At 42.8% G+C, this 14,670-nt stretch overlaps 1 protein-coding gene and 2 long non-coding RNA genes across 9 annotated transcripts in view; 1 reads left to right on the forward strand and 2 right to left on the reverse strand.

The window, feature by feature from the left end:
• The window catches only part of LOC106826695 (uncharacterized), a 60,807-nt gene that overhangs the window by 6,262 nt on the left and 39,875 nt on the right, over positions 1–14,670 (forward strand). For 3 of the 7 annotated variants that reach the window (XR_011494483.1, XR_011494481.1, XR_011494484.1), the window contains one exon: positions 2,021–2,249. The exons of 2 other annotated variants lie outside the window; for them this stretch is intronic. This is a non-coding gene — a long non-coding RNA (uncharacterized lncRNA). Of the gene's footprint in view, positions 1–2,016; positions 2,250–14,670 lie in introns of those variants that run through there. 2 more of the 7 variants (XR_011494482.1, XR_011494480.1) reach the window with 1 other exon arrangement.
• NANP (N-acetylneuraminic acid phosphatase) lies at positions 6,258–14,629 on the reverse strand. The gene is made up of 2 exons (XM_014834170.3): positions 14,413–14,629; positions 6,258–8,989 (listed from the first exon to the last, which is right to left on the reverse strand). Exons 1-2 carry the CDS (start codon positions 14,500–14,502, stop codon positions 8,339–8,341), a joined length of 741 nt encoding a protein of 246 aa, XP_014689656.1. The 5' UTR covers positions 14,503–14,629; the 3' UTR covers positions 6,258–8,338.
• Positions 9,191–14,406, reverse strand: LOC139040288 (uncharacterized). The gene is made up of 2 exons (XR_011494487.1): positions 14,031–14,406; positions 9,191–10,017 (listed from the first exon to the last, which is right to left on the reverse strand). It is a non-coding gene; the product is annotated as an uncharacterized lncRNA (long non-coding RNA).

The following is a 14,670-nucleotide window of genomic DNA, read 5'->3' on the forward strand; positions in this document are numbered from 1 at the left end:
CAGTGGTTCTGGATCTTGAGAGGGCTACGTCTTTTGCACCCTCTTTGGGGATGCATCTTGCATACTTGGATAAGTGATAAAGCTTATTGGTTTTTTTGAGTCACTTGATAGGTATACTTTTGGTTTAAAAGAAGAAAAAAAGGGGGGGGGAGGCAGTTCAGTACTTCGAGGAGTATTTTTACTGTTTGTCCTGGCTGATTGAAACCTGATGAGACATCTGAAGGAATTTTTTTTTTTAAGATTTTATTTTTCCTTTTTCTCCCCAAAGCCCCCCGGTACATAGTTGTATATTCTTAGTTGTGGGTCCTTCTAATTGTGGCATGTGGGATGCCACCTCAGCATGCCCTGACGAGCAGTGCCATGTCCGCACCCAGGATTCAAACCCGCGAAACACTGGGCCGCCGCAGCGGAGCGCGCGAACTTAACCACTCGGCCACGGGGCCGGCCCCTGAGGGAATTTTTTTTAAGAAGTCCTATAGTCAGAGTTGGCCAAATTGAAAGCTGATATTCAGAGCCCAATAGGAACTTTAGGTCTTCTCACCTAAGCTAAAATGAAACTAGGAACCCAGAGCCCCATGTCGGCAAGACAAAACTAAGTTTCTGTGCTGGGCTCTCCCAGTAAAGGGAGGCTCAGGTCAACCAATCAGTGCTTGCCTGCTCAGCATGTTACTCACCCAGCTCCAAGACCTCCCTTTGCTCCAGATAAGGAAAGTAACCCTGCTTTAACCAGTCAGCAAATGCCCAGTGTAACGTCTTTGGTCTGTAAAATCTCTTGCCTCATACAACTTCTCAGAGCTCCTTTCTATCTGCTAGATTGGATGCTGTCTGATTCATGATAACTGAATAAAGCCAATAACATCTTTAAAATTTGCTCAGCTGGGGGGCTGGCCCCGTGGCCGAGTGGTTAAGTTCGCGTGCTCCGCTGCAGGCTGCCCAGTGTTTCGTTGGTTTGAATCCTGGGCGCGGACTTGGCACTGCTCATTAAATCACGCTGAGGCAGCATCCCACATGGCACAACTAGAAGGACCCACAACGAAGAATATACAACTATGTACCGGGGGGCTTTGGGGAGAAAAAGGAAAAAAAAAATAAAATCTTTAAAATTTCCTCAGCTGAATTTTGTTCTTCAACAAAGGACTTTAATTTCTAGAGAAAAAAGTAGAAGAGGTAATTGAGAAATGAGGAAAAACAAGATGTTCTTGCTATGGGATTTTTTCTTTTGAGCCTGGAATTTTGATTTAGAATAAAATTCCCCTTTAAGAGCATGTATGGTTGCCTATGGTCAAGGCTCTTGCGGGGTCCAGACCCTGGTTTGGTTCTGGTCCGTGAAGGGAGTTTATATTGCACCCCAGTGGAGTAAAGAACCAAGCCCCAAGGGTCCACCAAACAGAACATCCAGAGGTGGTTCAGGGCCATTGGGCTGTTGTCTTGGCCAGGAATCACTGGGAGCCTATAATCCCACCATGCATAGGGGCTTTAATAGCAGAGGGAATAAACTCAAAGCTTCCATGAGGTATCCCTCATCCTTTAAGCCTGTGAGCTCCAAGAAAGCAGGGCTGGGCCCATTTCCCTGCTGTGGACTCAATGCCAAGGGTACCCCACCACACACACATGTGTGTGGGGTGTGTGTATGCTCACTGCTCAAATATTTTTTGGCCGAATGAAAAAATGGACCTCAGGCTTGAAAAGGCATCACAGCTGTTACCGCTTGTATTAGTGTGCTTGGGCTGCTATCACAAAACACCACAGGCTTAAAGAACAGAAATTTATTCTCTCCCAGTTTTGGAGCTGGAAGTCCAGTCAAGGTGTTGGCAGGGGTTGGTTTCTCCTGAGGCCTCTCTCCTTGGCTTGCCAACTGCCATCTTCTCCTTGTGTCTTCAGATGGCCTTTCCTTTGTGTGTGTGCATCCCTGGTGTCGCTTCCTCTTATAAGGACACCAGTCTTGTCGGTTTAGGTCCCCACCCGTATTACCTCATTTAACATTAGTTACTTTTTTATTTTATTTATTTTTTTGAGGAAGATTAGCCCTGAGCTAACATCTGCTGCCGATCCTCCTGGTTTTGCTGAGGAAGACTGGCCCTGAGCTAACATCTGTGCCCATCTTCCTCTATTTTATATGTGGGACGCCTGCCACAGCATGGCTTGATAAGCAGTGCCATGTCCGCACTTGGGATCCGAACTGGTGAACCCTGAGCCCCCAAACTGGAACATGCGAACTTAACTGCTGTGCCACTGGGCTGGCCCCCCCCCCAAAATACAATAAAAATAAAAATTGTACAGTTTAAGGGCATTAAGTACATTTACAATGCTGTGAAACCATTACCACTATCTAGTTCCAGAACATTTTCATCATCCCAAAAGGAAACCCTATACTCATTAAGTGGTGACTTTTCATCCCCGTTTCAATAACTTGATAACCATAATTTTTTTAAGCCATTTTATCTTCTGTCACTTTATAAAAGTTTGGGTTGAGTATCTTATCCAGTCAGCCTGATGCCCCAGAAAAAAAGAATCATGACAGCTTCCAAGAAATCCAGTGGAAATAACTGTATTGTCATATATGTCATAACTGGTTAAAAAAACAGTTTTATTATGGCGAAATTTTAGCCCTATTGCTAGAAGTAAGTTAATTTTTGAAAAGATTTTTACTTTCCCTTTTTCTCCCCAAAGCCCCCAGTACACAGTTGTATATTCTAGTTGTGGGATCTTCTAGTTGTGCTGTGTGGGACACCGCCTCAGCGTGACTCGATGAGCAGTGCGAGGTCTGCGTCCAGGATCCAAACGGGCGAAACCCTGGGCCGCCAAAGCAGAGCGTGTGAACTTAACCACTCAGCCACAGGGCCAGCCCCATAATTTTTTAAAAGTATAAATTTAATGTCCCCCATTCAGAGGATTTTAATTACAAAGAAATCTAAGAGTGTCTAACTGTCTTAGAAGTGACCATAGGAACAGGGTTGTCAATCAAAACAGGTATCTATATCCAAGCAATGTTGAAAATTCAGGGACACAGGACAATGAGACCCACCATCACGATGAGAGTCAAGCCAAAGAATGTCATAAACAAGAATATAGAGAAAAAGGAAAGTGAAGAGATCTTAAGAAATACACTGCATATATAATTCAAAACAAAATTAAAAGAAAAAAGCTGCAGGCATGCTATAAATCTCCACCTCAAATGAGCAGCTGTGAGTAGTGACTATGGGGCACAGGATTGGTTTTGTGGTCTTGACCTACCTTAAACACAAAATAGAAAAGAACAGTTTCCATATTAAGGTGATATAAGGTAGTACATCACTAATATTGTTTCTAGCCCAAACCCACCCAAACTAAAGTAAAGGAATTTAAACACACACACATGAACCAGGAAAACAGGCATCAACATTTTGGAAGCTGGAAAGCATGTAGACAAGTAGCAAATAATATAGTAGACCCAAGAAAGCCGAGTCTAGAGCAGCAGTGATAAAAGCTGAGGAATGCTGAGGTACACAGCAGACTCCTCCAAAGATTCAGGCACTGAAACCACCAGATACCCTCGTCCTGAAGAAGGTGGGGGGGGGGGGTGAATTAGGGAGGCTGGGGTAAAAGGTGTTCAAAATACAATCCCTGCCCCCCACACCAACCTGAAGTTCTCACTCAACAGAAGTTGGGATGCTTCTCTGGAGAGAGTAAAACAGAGGGTCTCTAAACGGGAGGATACCACATATAATTGGCTTCAGGTACAACCAGAAACAGAGAGAGTAAGTGACCATATGCATACCCCTGCCCACCTCCTTCCAGCTCAGCTCCCAGGGGCTGACATCAGACCTCTCCCCTTCAGTCAGGAGCCCAAGAGAGTCTTCTCTAGGAAACCAGACCAACCAAGAGGGAAGGCCTGAACACACCGACCTCAGGGGCTCTCCAACTCACACCCTGCCCAGACACTCTACAGTAAAGGACCTCTGTGCTGACGAGCCCCATCCACTTGTGCAGAGGTTCCAATCAGCATTTTCATCCCTCCTCTTATTCATGAATAACCAAGAGTTACTGGGCATTTAAGGAAAGCCTCTAATAGGAACAAGTAGATCCAAATAAACAGATTAGAGCAACAGCGCATTCTGTGGACTCCTCAAAAACTTAAAAATTTGGGGGGAAGGTAATATTCTACTCAAAACAAAATCAGAATGTTATTAAAAAGAAATATTTAGAAAAATCAAAAAAACCTCCTGGAAATTAAAAAACATGATGACAGGCAAGAAAAAAAATCAACAGGATTACAGGATAAAGTTGAAGGAACCTCCCAAAAAACAACAGAGATGGAAAAATAGGAGAGAAAAGATTAAACAAAGTGGAAGGTTGGTAGAGGAGGTCCAACATCTGAATAGTAGAATTCCAGAAAAAGAAAGAAAAAACAGTGGGGATGCAATTAAGTAATTACATTTTCCAGGACTGAAGAACATAAGGTTTTTTAATTGGCAGGGTTCAAAGAGGGCCAAGCACATGGGACGAAAACCTACTGTCCCCAAGGCACATCATCATAGACCACTGGGGGAAAACTAAACTTCTAAGAGCTCCAAGAGAGAAAAAGAAACTGGTCACGTAAAAATGGCTGCTAGAAGACCATAGAGCAATGCCGCTGAGATTCTGAATGAAAATTATACCCAACTGCATGCTGTCAGACTACCAACAAGGAAGACAATAAAGGCACTTTTGGATCTTAGTCTTAAAGTTTTCACCTCTCACACACCTTTTCAGGAAACCTAATCCAGGATGCATGGTACCAAAAAGGGGGAATAAATAGTGGGAATATGCAGGACACAGAAAACAGGAAATCCAACATAAGAGGCAAAGGGAATTATGAGGATGGTGAGATGCACCAAGTAGAGGGAAACCAGTCAGACTGGAGCAGGGGCAAGGGCTCCACAGCTGTACTGACCTTCCCCTCAAATGAATAGGCACAGAGAAAGTGGAACATGGAAACATGGCCTTTACCAACAAGATCAAGGATAGCGGGTAGCCAAGACCATAAAGATGTATGTTCCCAATACAAATGACTTAACCAGAAGCTTCATGACTCTTTCAATCAATCTTAGCAAGAGCAGTTTCCTAAAACTTAGAAGCAGAGATAAAAAATCTGCCTGAACTAAAGGAATTCTGGGTTATACATACCTATATATGCAGATGCACAGGAAGCTGTTAACAGCAGTGGCCTTAAGGGGAGGTGGGTCCCTGGGGAAGACATATGCAAACTTGCTGCTATTTACCCTTTTTTATTCTTTTGACTTGTGTACCACAAACAGTACTTGTTCAAAAATATATTGCTAATTAAAGAAAAAAAAAAAAGAGGATGAAAATGAAAAAAATCTGAGCTTCACGTATAGCAAGGAATTATTTTATGAAACTTGCTTCAGTTAAACATATAAAACTATTTAATATACATATTAATATATATTAACTAATATGTTCACTATAAATGTGTTTAACAGATTGTGATAGAAAATATTTTTTTAAAAATTTTATTTTTCCTTTTTCTCCCCAAAGCCCCCTGGTACATAGTTGTATATTCTTAGTTGTGTGTCCTTCTGGCGTGGCATGTGGCATGCCGCCTCAGCATGGCTTGATGAGTAGTGTCATGTCCGTGTCCAGGATTCAAACGGGTGAAACCCTAGGCTGCCCCAGCAGAGCGCATGAACTTAACCACCCGGCCACGGGGCTGGCCCTGATAGAAAATATTTCTTATTGTGGGTTGTAAAAAGAGTCTGAAAGTGCTAAACCAAGTATCTCTGTAACTAACAACTGTCTTTTGGGCCACTCAGTGACAAAGTGGTTAAGTTTGGTGCATTACACTTTAGTGGGCCAGGTTTGATTCCTGGGTGCGGACCTACACCACTTGTCTGTTAGTGGCTATGCTGTGCTGGTGGCTCACATACAAAAAAAGGAAGATTCGCAGCAGATGTTAGCCCAAGGTAAATCTTCCTCAACAAAAACAAAACAAAACAACTGTCTTTGCTTCAGTACCTCCTGAGCACCCACTGAGTCCTGGGCAACACCAGATCTAAGACGTTCATGCACCAGTGGGCAGATGCACACACAGAATCAGAAAAAAAAATCTTTGTTTCAGCATTCCAGGTGCAGTGCCCACTTGTCTCCTCTAGGCTTTCCTCTGTAACTGCAGTGTTTGGGAGAGCCTCTGGACAATTGAGAATTTATGGCTTTGTACGAGCATACCACTGTGGGGAAACTATGAAAAAATACAGATGACAGGACACTATTGTTACATCATCTTTTAATTTTAAGGAGTATTTTCCTAAAGCAAAAACATTATTAATAAAATCATAGGTCTGGTCCAAGATTTCTTAGTATCTTCTGTAACATTCCACTCAGAAGGTAGAAAACCACAAAGTTCTTCCCTAAGGAAGGGTGCAAATGGAATGTAATATTGCATTACTGCACCGTATAGAATAGACTGTGAAGACAAGGAAACCCAGTTATTCCATTCCCCACCCCCTAGGATCACTTTTGCTGAAGAACTGCTCACTTAACATCCTAGGAGCTATCTTGTTGAGATCTGCTACCATGATCCAGCAGCGATCAACCTTCTTCAGTTAACATAACAAATGTGATGTTGCCTACATCCACCCTGTGAGAAAGCTAAAAGGACAAACCCTCAGCATCACACATCAATCTATTAGAGAAATCATGCACATCATTATTTTTCTGTCAAGATCCTCTAACTTAATAATTTTTAAATAGCTAAAATATAATCGAGGTCACCTGGGCACCATACCTGGAACTACACACAAACGTACCCTGATCACAAATGTTCAGCCTCGTGGCAACAGCACCTACAACAGTCACAGGCATAATCACATTTTCAAACATTGAGTGAGAAGTAAACACAAGAGGGCATTTGCACAATGGCGGAGTCTTGTTCTTGGTAGCAGAAGAGAAGTGACTGGCTAAGGAAATAGGTTTATGGATAGGCATAATCTAGAATCCAAGTATCAGAATCACAGGATACTTGAAGGAGTCATAGCTATACATAGCCTAACAGACAGTCTGACATTTTATATTAGTAGTTTCTTATACAAAAGTTAAAAAAAAAAACTAACAAAAAACAACCCAGATCATTTCTTTTTTTCTTTACCATTTTACTCCAAGTTTGGTCATGAAATCATGACACAGTCTAGCCTAATGGTCGAGAGAAATTTTTCCAGTTGCAAGATGCCTTGCTATGGAGTCATTAATTAGTAAGCTCAAAGTGAATCCTGAATTGGATACAAAAATTTGTGAAACAATGATGATATATTTCTCAAAATTTGAAAAACAGGAGACTTAAGGCAGATGGTAACACCAAGAAGAGCCACTCAAGTATTAAAAATGGCATCCTGGAAATGGGTCATAGCAAAACCTAATTTCCTATTTCCATGATACGGGTGAAACTATTCAGTCAGTAGAGAATAGAGGGGGCTGCATGGTTAGGCTGCACCAAGGCTATTTCCCTCTGATACATCCACATAAGGAAAATGACTTTAGTACCCTATGTATGCACTTATCCCCAGCAAGACATTCTAGTCCCCTCAACCCCATTGTGTACCTGGGAAAAGATAGCAGAATTCCTTAAGAGGTAAAGACTGAGAGGAACCTACAGGCTCACTCTGGGAAGATGTAGAAGTGTCATGGAAAAGGAGCACCACACGATGATTTTAACAGCTTTTTTTAAACTAGAGGAATCTGTGTCATGTATACACCATAGGAAAAGTAGGGGGGCCCCTCGAAAAAGGTCATGCAGAAAAGTTAGATTCATAAGAGAATCAAACATTCAAAGTAGGCAAAAATATGGTGTATATGTTTTAAAACAAGAAAATAAAAAAATAATTTCACCATGAAATGCCTTGATTTGCATGTGACTCAGTACTTATTTCATATTAACCAGATCCAATTGCTCTGATAAATCTCTATTAGATATCTCTTTTAGACTATCTTTTTAAAAAATATCTATTTTTAAGCCAGAACATAAACCTACATTTGTACATCTGTGTACAAACTATCCTGCTTGGTGTCTTCACAGATCCAAGATACTAAAGATTAATAAAATAATTTTTTAAAAACCTCAAGTCACAGATTAACAAATAATATATTTTCTCAAGTTTTCTGGATTATACTACTCAAAGTAACTTGTATTAATATACTCTGGATTTCCAGATATAAATACTAGTCAATGGTTGATTGGCCATTAAATCAAAAGTAAAATTACTCTTAGAACTAGGTCATAGTATATGGAATGCCTTAACTTTTCTTAGTTCAAATCCTGTAATTTGACCCTAAAATACATAATCATGCCCTTTTATGTGCTTTAAACTCACATATTGACTTTGCAGTCTATACTCTGTAAGAGAGCGGGTAACTCTAGCACAGAAGAAACTATATAATGTGGCATAGGGTATGACTTCAGTGGCACTATTCCATTTTTATTTATCCAGACTGTTGCTTTCAGCCCTGCATTGATGCCTCCTTGTATATCGGTTTCTAGTGTGTCACCAATCATCACACAGTCCCCAGGCTGTACTCCAAGGAGATCACAGCAGTAATAAAATATGGAAGGTGCTGGTTTCTCTTCTTTCTGCTCTCCACCTACAACAATAGCATCAAAATAGGACTGACAGGCACAAGCCTCGATCTTCTCCCTCTGGGTCTGTCTGTCTCCATTTGTTAATAACAGTAGGCGGACCTCCTTTCGAAGTTCAGTGAGCATGGCTTTGACATCTTCTGCTAGTGTCATATGCTGCAAACGTGTAGATTTCCACAGGCAATAACATTCTTCAGCCAATTTCCTATTGGCTGTACCACCCTTTGTTTCCTGAATTGCTTCTTCCCAGTGTGAAGTCCTTAGATCAGTAATGCATGTATTGGATGGATGAAAACATTCCTTGCTGAGTTTAACTTGAACTTTGTCACAGATGATTTCAGCCTCTTCTTTGTAATGGTATTTTGATTGTAAGAGCTTTATCACCTAAATAAAGGAAAATAATTCCATCAACACACTTCATGTCTTTAATAGCCATGCCTTAAGAAGCTGTGATCCTATAAACCCAGAGCAGAGAGATTCTAACTCTAATCATTCTGTCTTAAGGCAGCTCTATTACCAAATCATTTTTGGTGAGAATTCATTTTATTTTTAAAGAACACCAGAGTGAAGATCTCCCAACCTCTCTAGACAACTCATTCACATTTTTTACCAATTTCTATTCTAAGAAGATCCTTCATATATAGCTAATAAAAATCTTTTATTTGACAGTTTAAGTCCACGACTGTTCATTCTGGTCATGAAGACATGAAAATAAAACTTTTGTTGATATTTAGTAAGACATTTTAAATTTCTAACAACTATTATTTAGACTGTTCCCAGAAATAACACTAGTTTATCTCAACTTTTCTCATCTATATCCATGTTACGTTTTGAAGGCCTAAATTGAGCACCATATAAAATGGGACCCAATTCTATACTTTGAAAATGTGTATATAGCTCTAACAGAATCAAGCATGATCTGTGATTTCAGCAGCTTAATGACTCAGTGCCTCTTTCAAATCTTGTTTTCCAGAAAAAAAATTCAGGTAGTTGAAAGTCACCCTCTTTGTTGTGCTGGTTCTGAATCTCTCATCAGAATTAAGCACTCCCTCTCATGCTCCCACAGCTCTTTATTTTGGCTTTTATTACATTAGGTTCTTATCCATTTGGCCTGTCTTCTAACATTTTCCAAGACCTAATGGGGCAAACATTATGCCCAGTGCTCAGACACATTATTTCTAACCTTTTCTACAACTCTGCAAGGGAGTTCTCTTTGAGACGAAGAAATGGAAGGTCAGAACTGTTAAGTAACTTGTCTGAGCTGGTATTTAAACCCATGCTTGCCTTTCATTACTGTACTAGGCACTGGAGACCAGGTCCCCTGTCTTCATGACATGATCTGGTAGGGAAAATAAGCAGGTATGCAACCACCACAAATGCTGAGTTGAGTACCATGACAGTTGGGTGAACAACTATGGAAATAAAATGGAAGGAGCAAGTCATTCCACAGGGTTGTTGGGTAAGACTTGGCAGAGGAAGTAACATTTAAACGAAGGAGTTAAGAGGGTCGGGATGGGAAGAGGATAAAAATCATTCTAGATAGAAGGAATAGCATGAACAAAGACAGAGCTTGGAATTTTGTGAACTGGGAATGGCAAGAAGTTGAGTTCAGCTGAAACGGAAAGGATGCGAGCGAGGATGCTAAGAGATGAGGCTGGAGAGGCTGTTTGGAACCAGTTTGTAAAGGGCCTTGAATCCCAGGCTGTCGCAGATGCTACCCAATTCCCTTGGCACACACTATTCCCATACATTCCAATGGCTTCAGACTGTTAAGTACCTGGGTTTCTTTGCCTGAGGGCTTTATTTGGTCACAGCAGCACCCATGCACATAGGCTGGGGCTGCAGTGTTGCCCTGGGAGCAGGCCTCCACCAATGAGGGGTGGAAATTGGCGGATAAATATTACAGCTTTCTGGCCCCTTGGGAGGGATAAGGGAAGCATGTTCTGCATACTGTCTCCCAGATTCTCCACCTATCACACCAGTAACACGCTCACACAGCCTGTATTATATTCCTTTCCTGTCTTAATGCCCACTCCTCCACAGCACTGCCTGGGATTACCTCCCAAATGAATGACCTTCACTGGAAGTCCCTGTCTTAGGGACATCTGGGGAAAATCAACCTTGCCAAGATAATTTTGGGTCTTTGAGGATGAGTGCAATGCACATAGCTGGGACTACACATTGCTGTCGAAGCAAAGAGGTCAAACAAACCCTAACTATACAGGGAGTGAGTGGGCTACTCACAGCAGACATTCAATTCATCTACTAAAAAGGGGGAAAGGGATGAACAGACACATTCTTCTTCCTTCACAGTATAAGAATGACCTACACCAAAAGTACAGGAAGTATTTTTCAGGCTATTTGTGCTCATCAGAAATTGTAATATTTAAGAAAAGTCTTATTAGTCCAGAAAAATATACCAGTGCTAAGAATTTTAGGTGAAGGCAAAACACTGAAAATTTTTGCCTTATAAAGTTAAATCTCAATTAACAAATCAAACTTTTTCAACCTCCATGGTTACATCACCATCTTTCCTAACAGTGTCAATTGAATCACTCTTGAACTATTGTTGAAGGTCCCTCTAAAGCTTTAGCAACGCTACTGCTACACAATAAAGGACACAGGCATCTAGGACTCCACAGTGCTTGGAGCCTAAATAGGAGCCGGCTCATAATTAATAAATACAGAATTCCCAATAAAGATCCAACTTCCTGTTACTGCAACTGGCAATTCATTAAGCACAATCTTGGGGCTCTGAAAAAGAATGACCTCACCTTAAAAGGGAGATTCTTATAAAGGAATAGCATACTGCTCCCAAGTTTCAAAATTTCTTCCCATTACATCCCTTGAATTAACTTTCTCATCTTGTCACATGGCAACTAATTACCGATTCATGTGGGATAACAAGTAGCATTTTAATATTAACATATTTGGGAAAAAAATTTATGTCACTCATGTTAATAGTAGTTCAGACAGAAATAACACCTAAGTGGAATTAGTACGTGTTGTTATTAGTACAAACTCTCTTAACAGCTGCACTGAGAGAACAGAAGTTTTGATTGAATTGATGTGGAGAAAAAGATCTCTAACTTGGATGTGTGATGACATTTTCCATAACAGTAAGGCAGGCTTGAAAAGGATTCTTAGTATAAGCCCACCAGGCATCAATAGGCCTGAAGAAAGGGGCCCTAAGATAGTGGTGGTGGGGAATACTTTGCAGACATAATACAAACTCAAATTTCATCTACTTTAAAACTCTATCTAAGGCTCTATCTTAACACATACAAACTATGCCTGCATACAGCCTAACAATTTAAGCAGCCCTCCTGTTATTTTTTGTTCTAGTCTTTGCTTAAACATCATCTACTCAATGTGGCCTAATTTGACCAACTTATTTAAAATTGCAATTTGTTCCTCCCTTCACTTTTTCTAACACACTTATAAATCTGATGAGTTATGTTCACTGTCATCACCACTAGAATGTAAACTCACAAATGCATAAATCTTTTCTGCTTTGTTCACTAAGAAACCCCAGATTTCTCTAGAAGGCTTCCTCTTGAGTAGTGACACTGACAGACAGGCCTAAAGAGAATGCAAAGAAGTAACCTTGCCAAAAGATTAAAAAAAATTAAAGTTGATATAGTCAGTATATGACTTCTCCCCAAGCGCAAGGCCCTTCCTCCTTTCATGAGTCATTCAGAGTGATTTAGGAAAGCTGGCATGTTACTTTTGAATAGACCAACATTTATGGGTGTTGTATTCTTGTGTGATAAAGCATTTCTTGTAAGTTAAAAGCACAGTTCAATTCTGCTCATTTCATAGGATATTTATAAAGGGAGTGGCAACAGAACCAAGTCTGGAGACCTGGATTTGCATCCATCCACCCAGCATTCATTCAACATTTACCATGTGTCAAACCAAGATGACTAAGACAGTTTGCTCCCTCTTAAGAGGCTCACTATTTAGTTGTGGGCATCTGAGTTGCAAAAACTAATTATAATACCCTTTGACAAGTACATCAAGAGATATATGAACAAATACAGTGCTGGCATAAGGGAGGGTGTAAAGGCCAAGGAGAAATACAATTTGACTTTTGTTTCAGAAATTTCACTGTGGCAGGAATGTGGAGGATGAACTGGACACAGTAAGCCTGGAGACAAGACCACAGCAACAGTCTATACAGGAGTCCAGGTTTAACTAAGACAAGGGCAGGGGGACGTGCAGGAGGGGATGGTCTGGGTGACATGGCGATGGTGGTACAGTACATCAAGTGAGCGCTGGATGGTTAAGTACTTCACGTGCATTATGTAAAACCCACCTGATAGGGTTATTTAGGACTAATACCACTATTCAAATATTATAATGAGGAATTGAGGCTTAAAGTGGTTAAATAACTTGTTCAGGCACTTTCAGGGAGGCATTGGGAGAGCTGTGATTCAAAATCAAGAGTCTCATTTTAAAGCCTGAACCCTTGGCCTACAGCACCATTCGGCCTAAAACAAGGATTTAATTGCAACACACTGGCCTTTGCTGCCAAGGACAGACAGGTACATATGTATGTACTGTGGGCTGCTGGAGATGCTGGCGGCAACGCAGCACAGGGTGGTGCCTGAGATGGAGTCAAGGGTATGAAGGTGGAAGAAGAGTCAATAGTGTGGAAAGCCTCAGTAAAGTCTTTCAGACAGACTTAAAATGTCCACTGATTCTGGCAGTTTGGGAGGTGCCTAATGACCTGTCAAGTCTATTTCATTCTAGTAGCAAAGACAGAGGCTACACTGCAATGGACTCAGGAGTAAATAGGAGGTAGACACATGGAGGTAATGGGTATAAAGTTCTCTTGAAAAACATGACTATCAAGAGAGAGAGCTAACATCTAGTGGAGGAAGATGAGTCCAAGGGAGGTGTTCTTTTTTTAAAGCATGGGACAGACCTGAATATGGAGGAGTAGAATGCATCAAGAAAGAGGACGAAGATCCAGGGAGACAAAACCTAACTAATGAAGCTTGAAGAGGACGGGACGCTCAGGGTTGGAAGGATGAACTTCTGGAGGTGGGTTTTTCACATCTGATTATCCTTGGTTACTCCTTAAAGCTGAAGGCAGAGGAAAGAAAGCAGGGGTGGATGAACGGCTGGAAGAGCGCGGGAAAGATACAGCATCTGCGGGTATAGAAAGCAGAGGCTGCTGCTGAGCAGTGCGACTCAAAGGCACGCGGCACAGCGGGGGCTTGTGCTTTGGGGGTCACCCCAGGAATCTACGAAGGGCCGCGACCGGAGCAGGGAGACCGGAGAGGAGTTTCCGCGGAGAAAATTCTCCGGAGTCGACTAAGTCCAGGGTCCCACTGACAGTTGTGAAACTTCTCGCGTCTCCTCAAAGATCCGCCGAAGCGCACGCGGTAGGGGGACGACCCTCCGCGAGGTCACTCACGGGAGGCCCGGCGTCTGGCGCCGGGACCGTCCTTCAGTCTGCGGGCCGCTCTGCCACCGCGGCAGTTTAATGACATCCTTCCGGGCCCCACGCGCTGGAGTCAGCTCCGAGAGCCCGGCTTCGCAGGGCCGGGCCAGCCGGGCAGGTCACAGGGCCGCCACCTCCCCAGGCCAGTCCCCGCGGCCCATCGTCAGGGGGGTCTCAGAGAACGAAGGCCAGCAGCCCCCGGGCCCTCCGAGACGCCCGGCCCCGGCGCGGTGTGAGATGGGAGCGGAATGGCGGGCGTGGGTGGGGAGTAAACCGAGGGGCCGTGGGAGAGCGCGGGACGGCGTGGGGCGCGCTGATCCCGCCCGCGGGTGGGCCGCGGGAGCCGAGACGTTACCTCCAACATGCCTTTCCTACTCGCCCCGGCCGTGTCGATAAGCGTGTTGTCCAGGTCAAAGAAAACCGCCCGTACCCGGCTCAGCCCCATCCCGCCAGCCGGCCGCGCGAGGCGCCAACTTGCCACCGCCTCCCACGCATGCGCGAGGCGGGCGGGCAGAGGAGGGAGACAGGGGCGGAGCCGGGAGGTCACCTGACTCTCCAGCGCCGCCGGCGGAACTCCCGCGAAGTGTCTCAGTTCCTGAACGCCTGAGACAAT

Source organism: Equus asinus, chromosome 15 (genome assembly GCF_041296235.1).
Source record: "Equus asinus isolate D_3611 breed Donkey chromosome 15, EquAss-T2T_v2, whole genome shotgun sequence".
In the NCBI taxonomy this organism is placed as follows: Eukaryota; Metazoa; Chordata; class Mammalia; order Perissodactyla; family Equidae; genus Equus; species Equus asinus.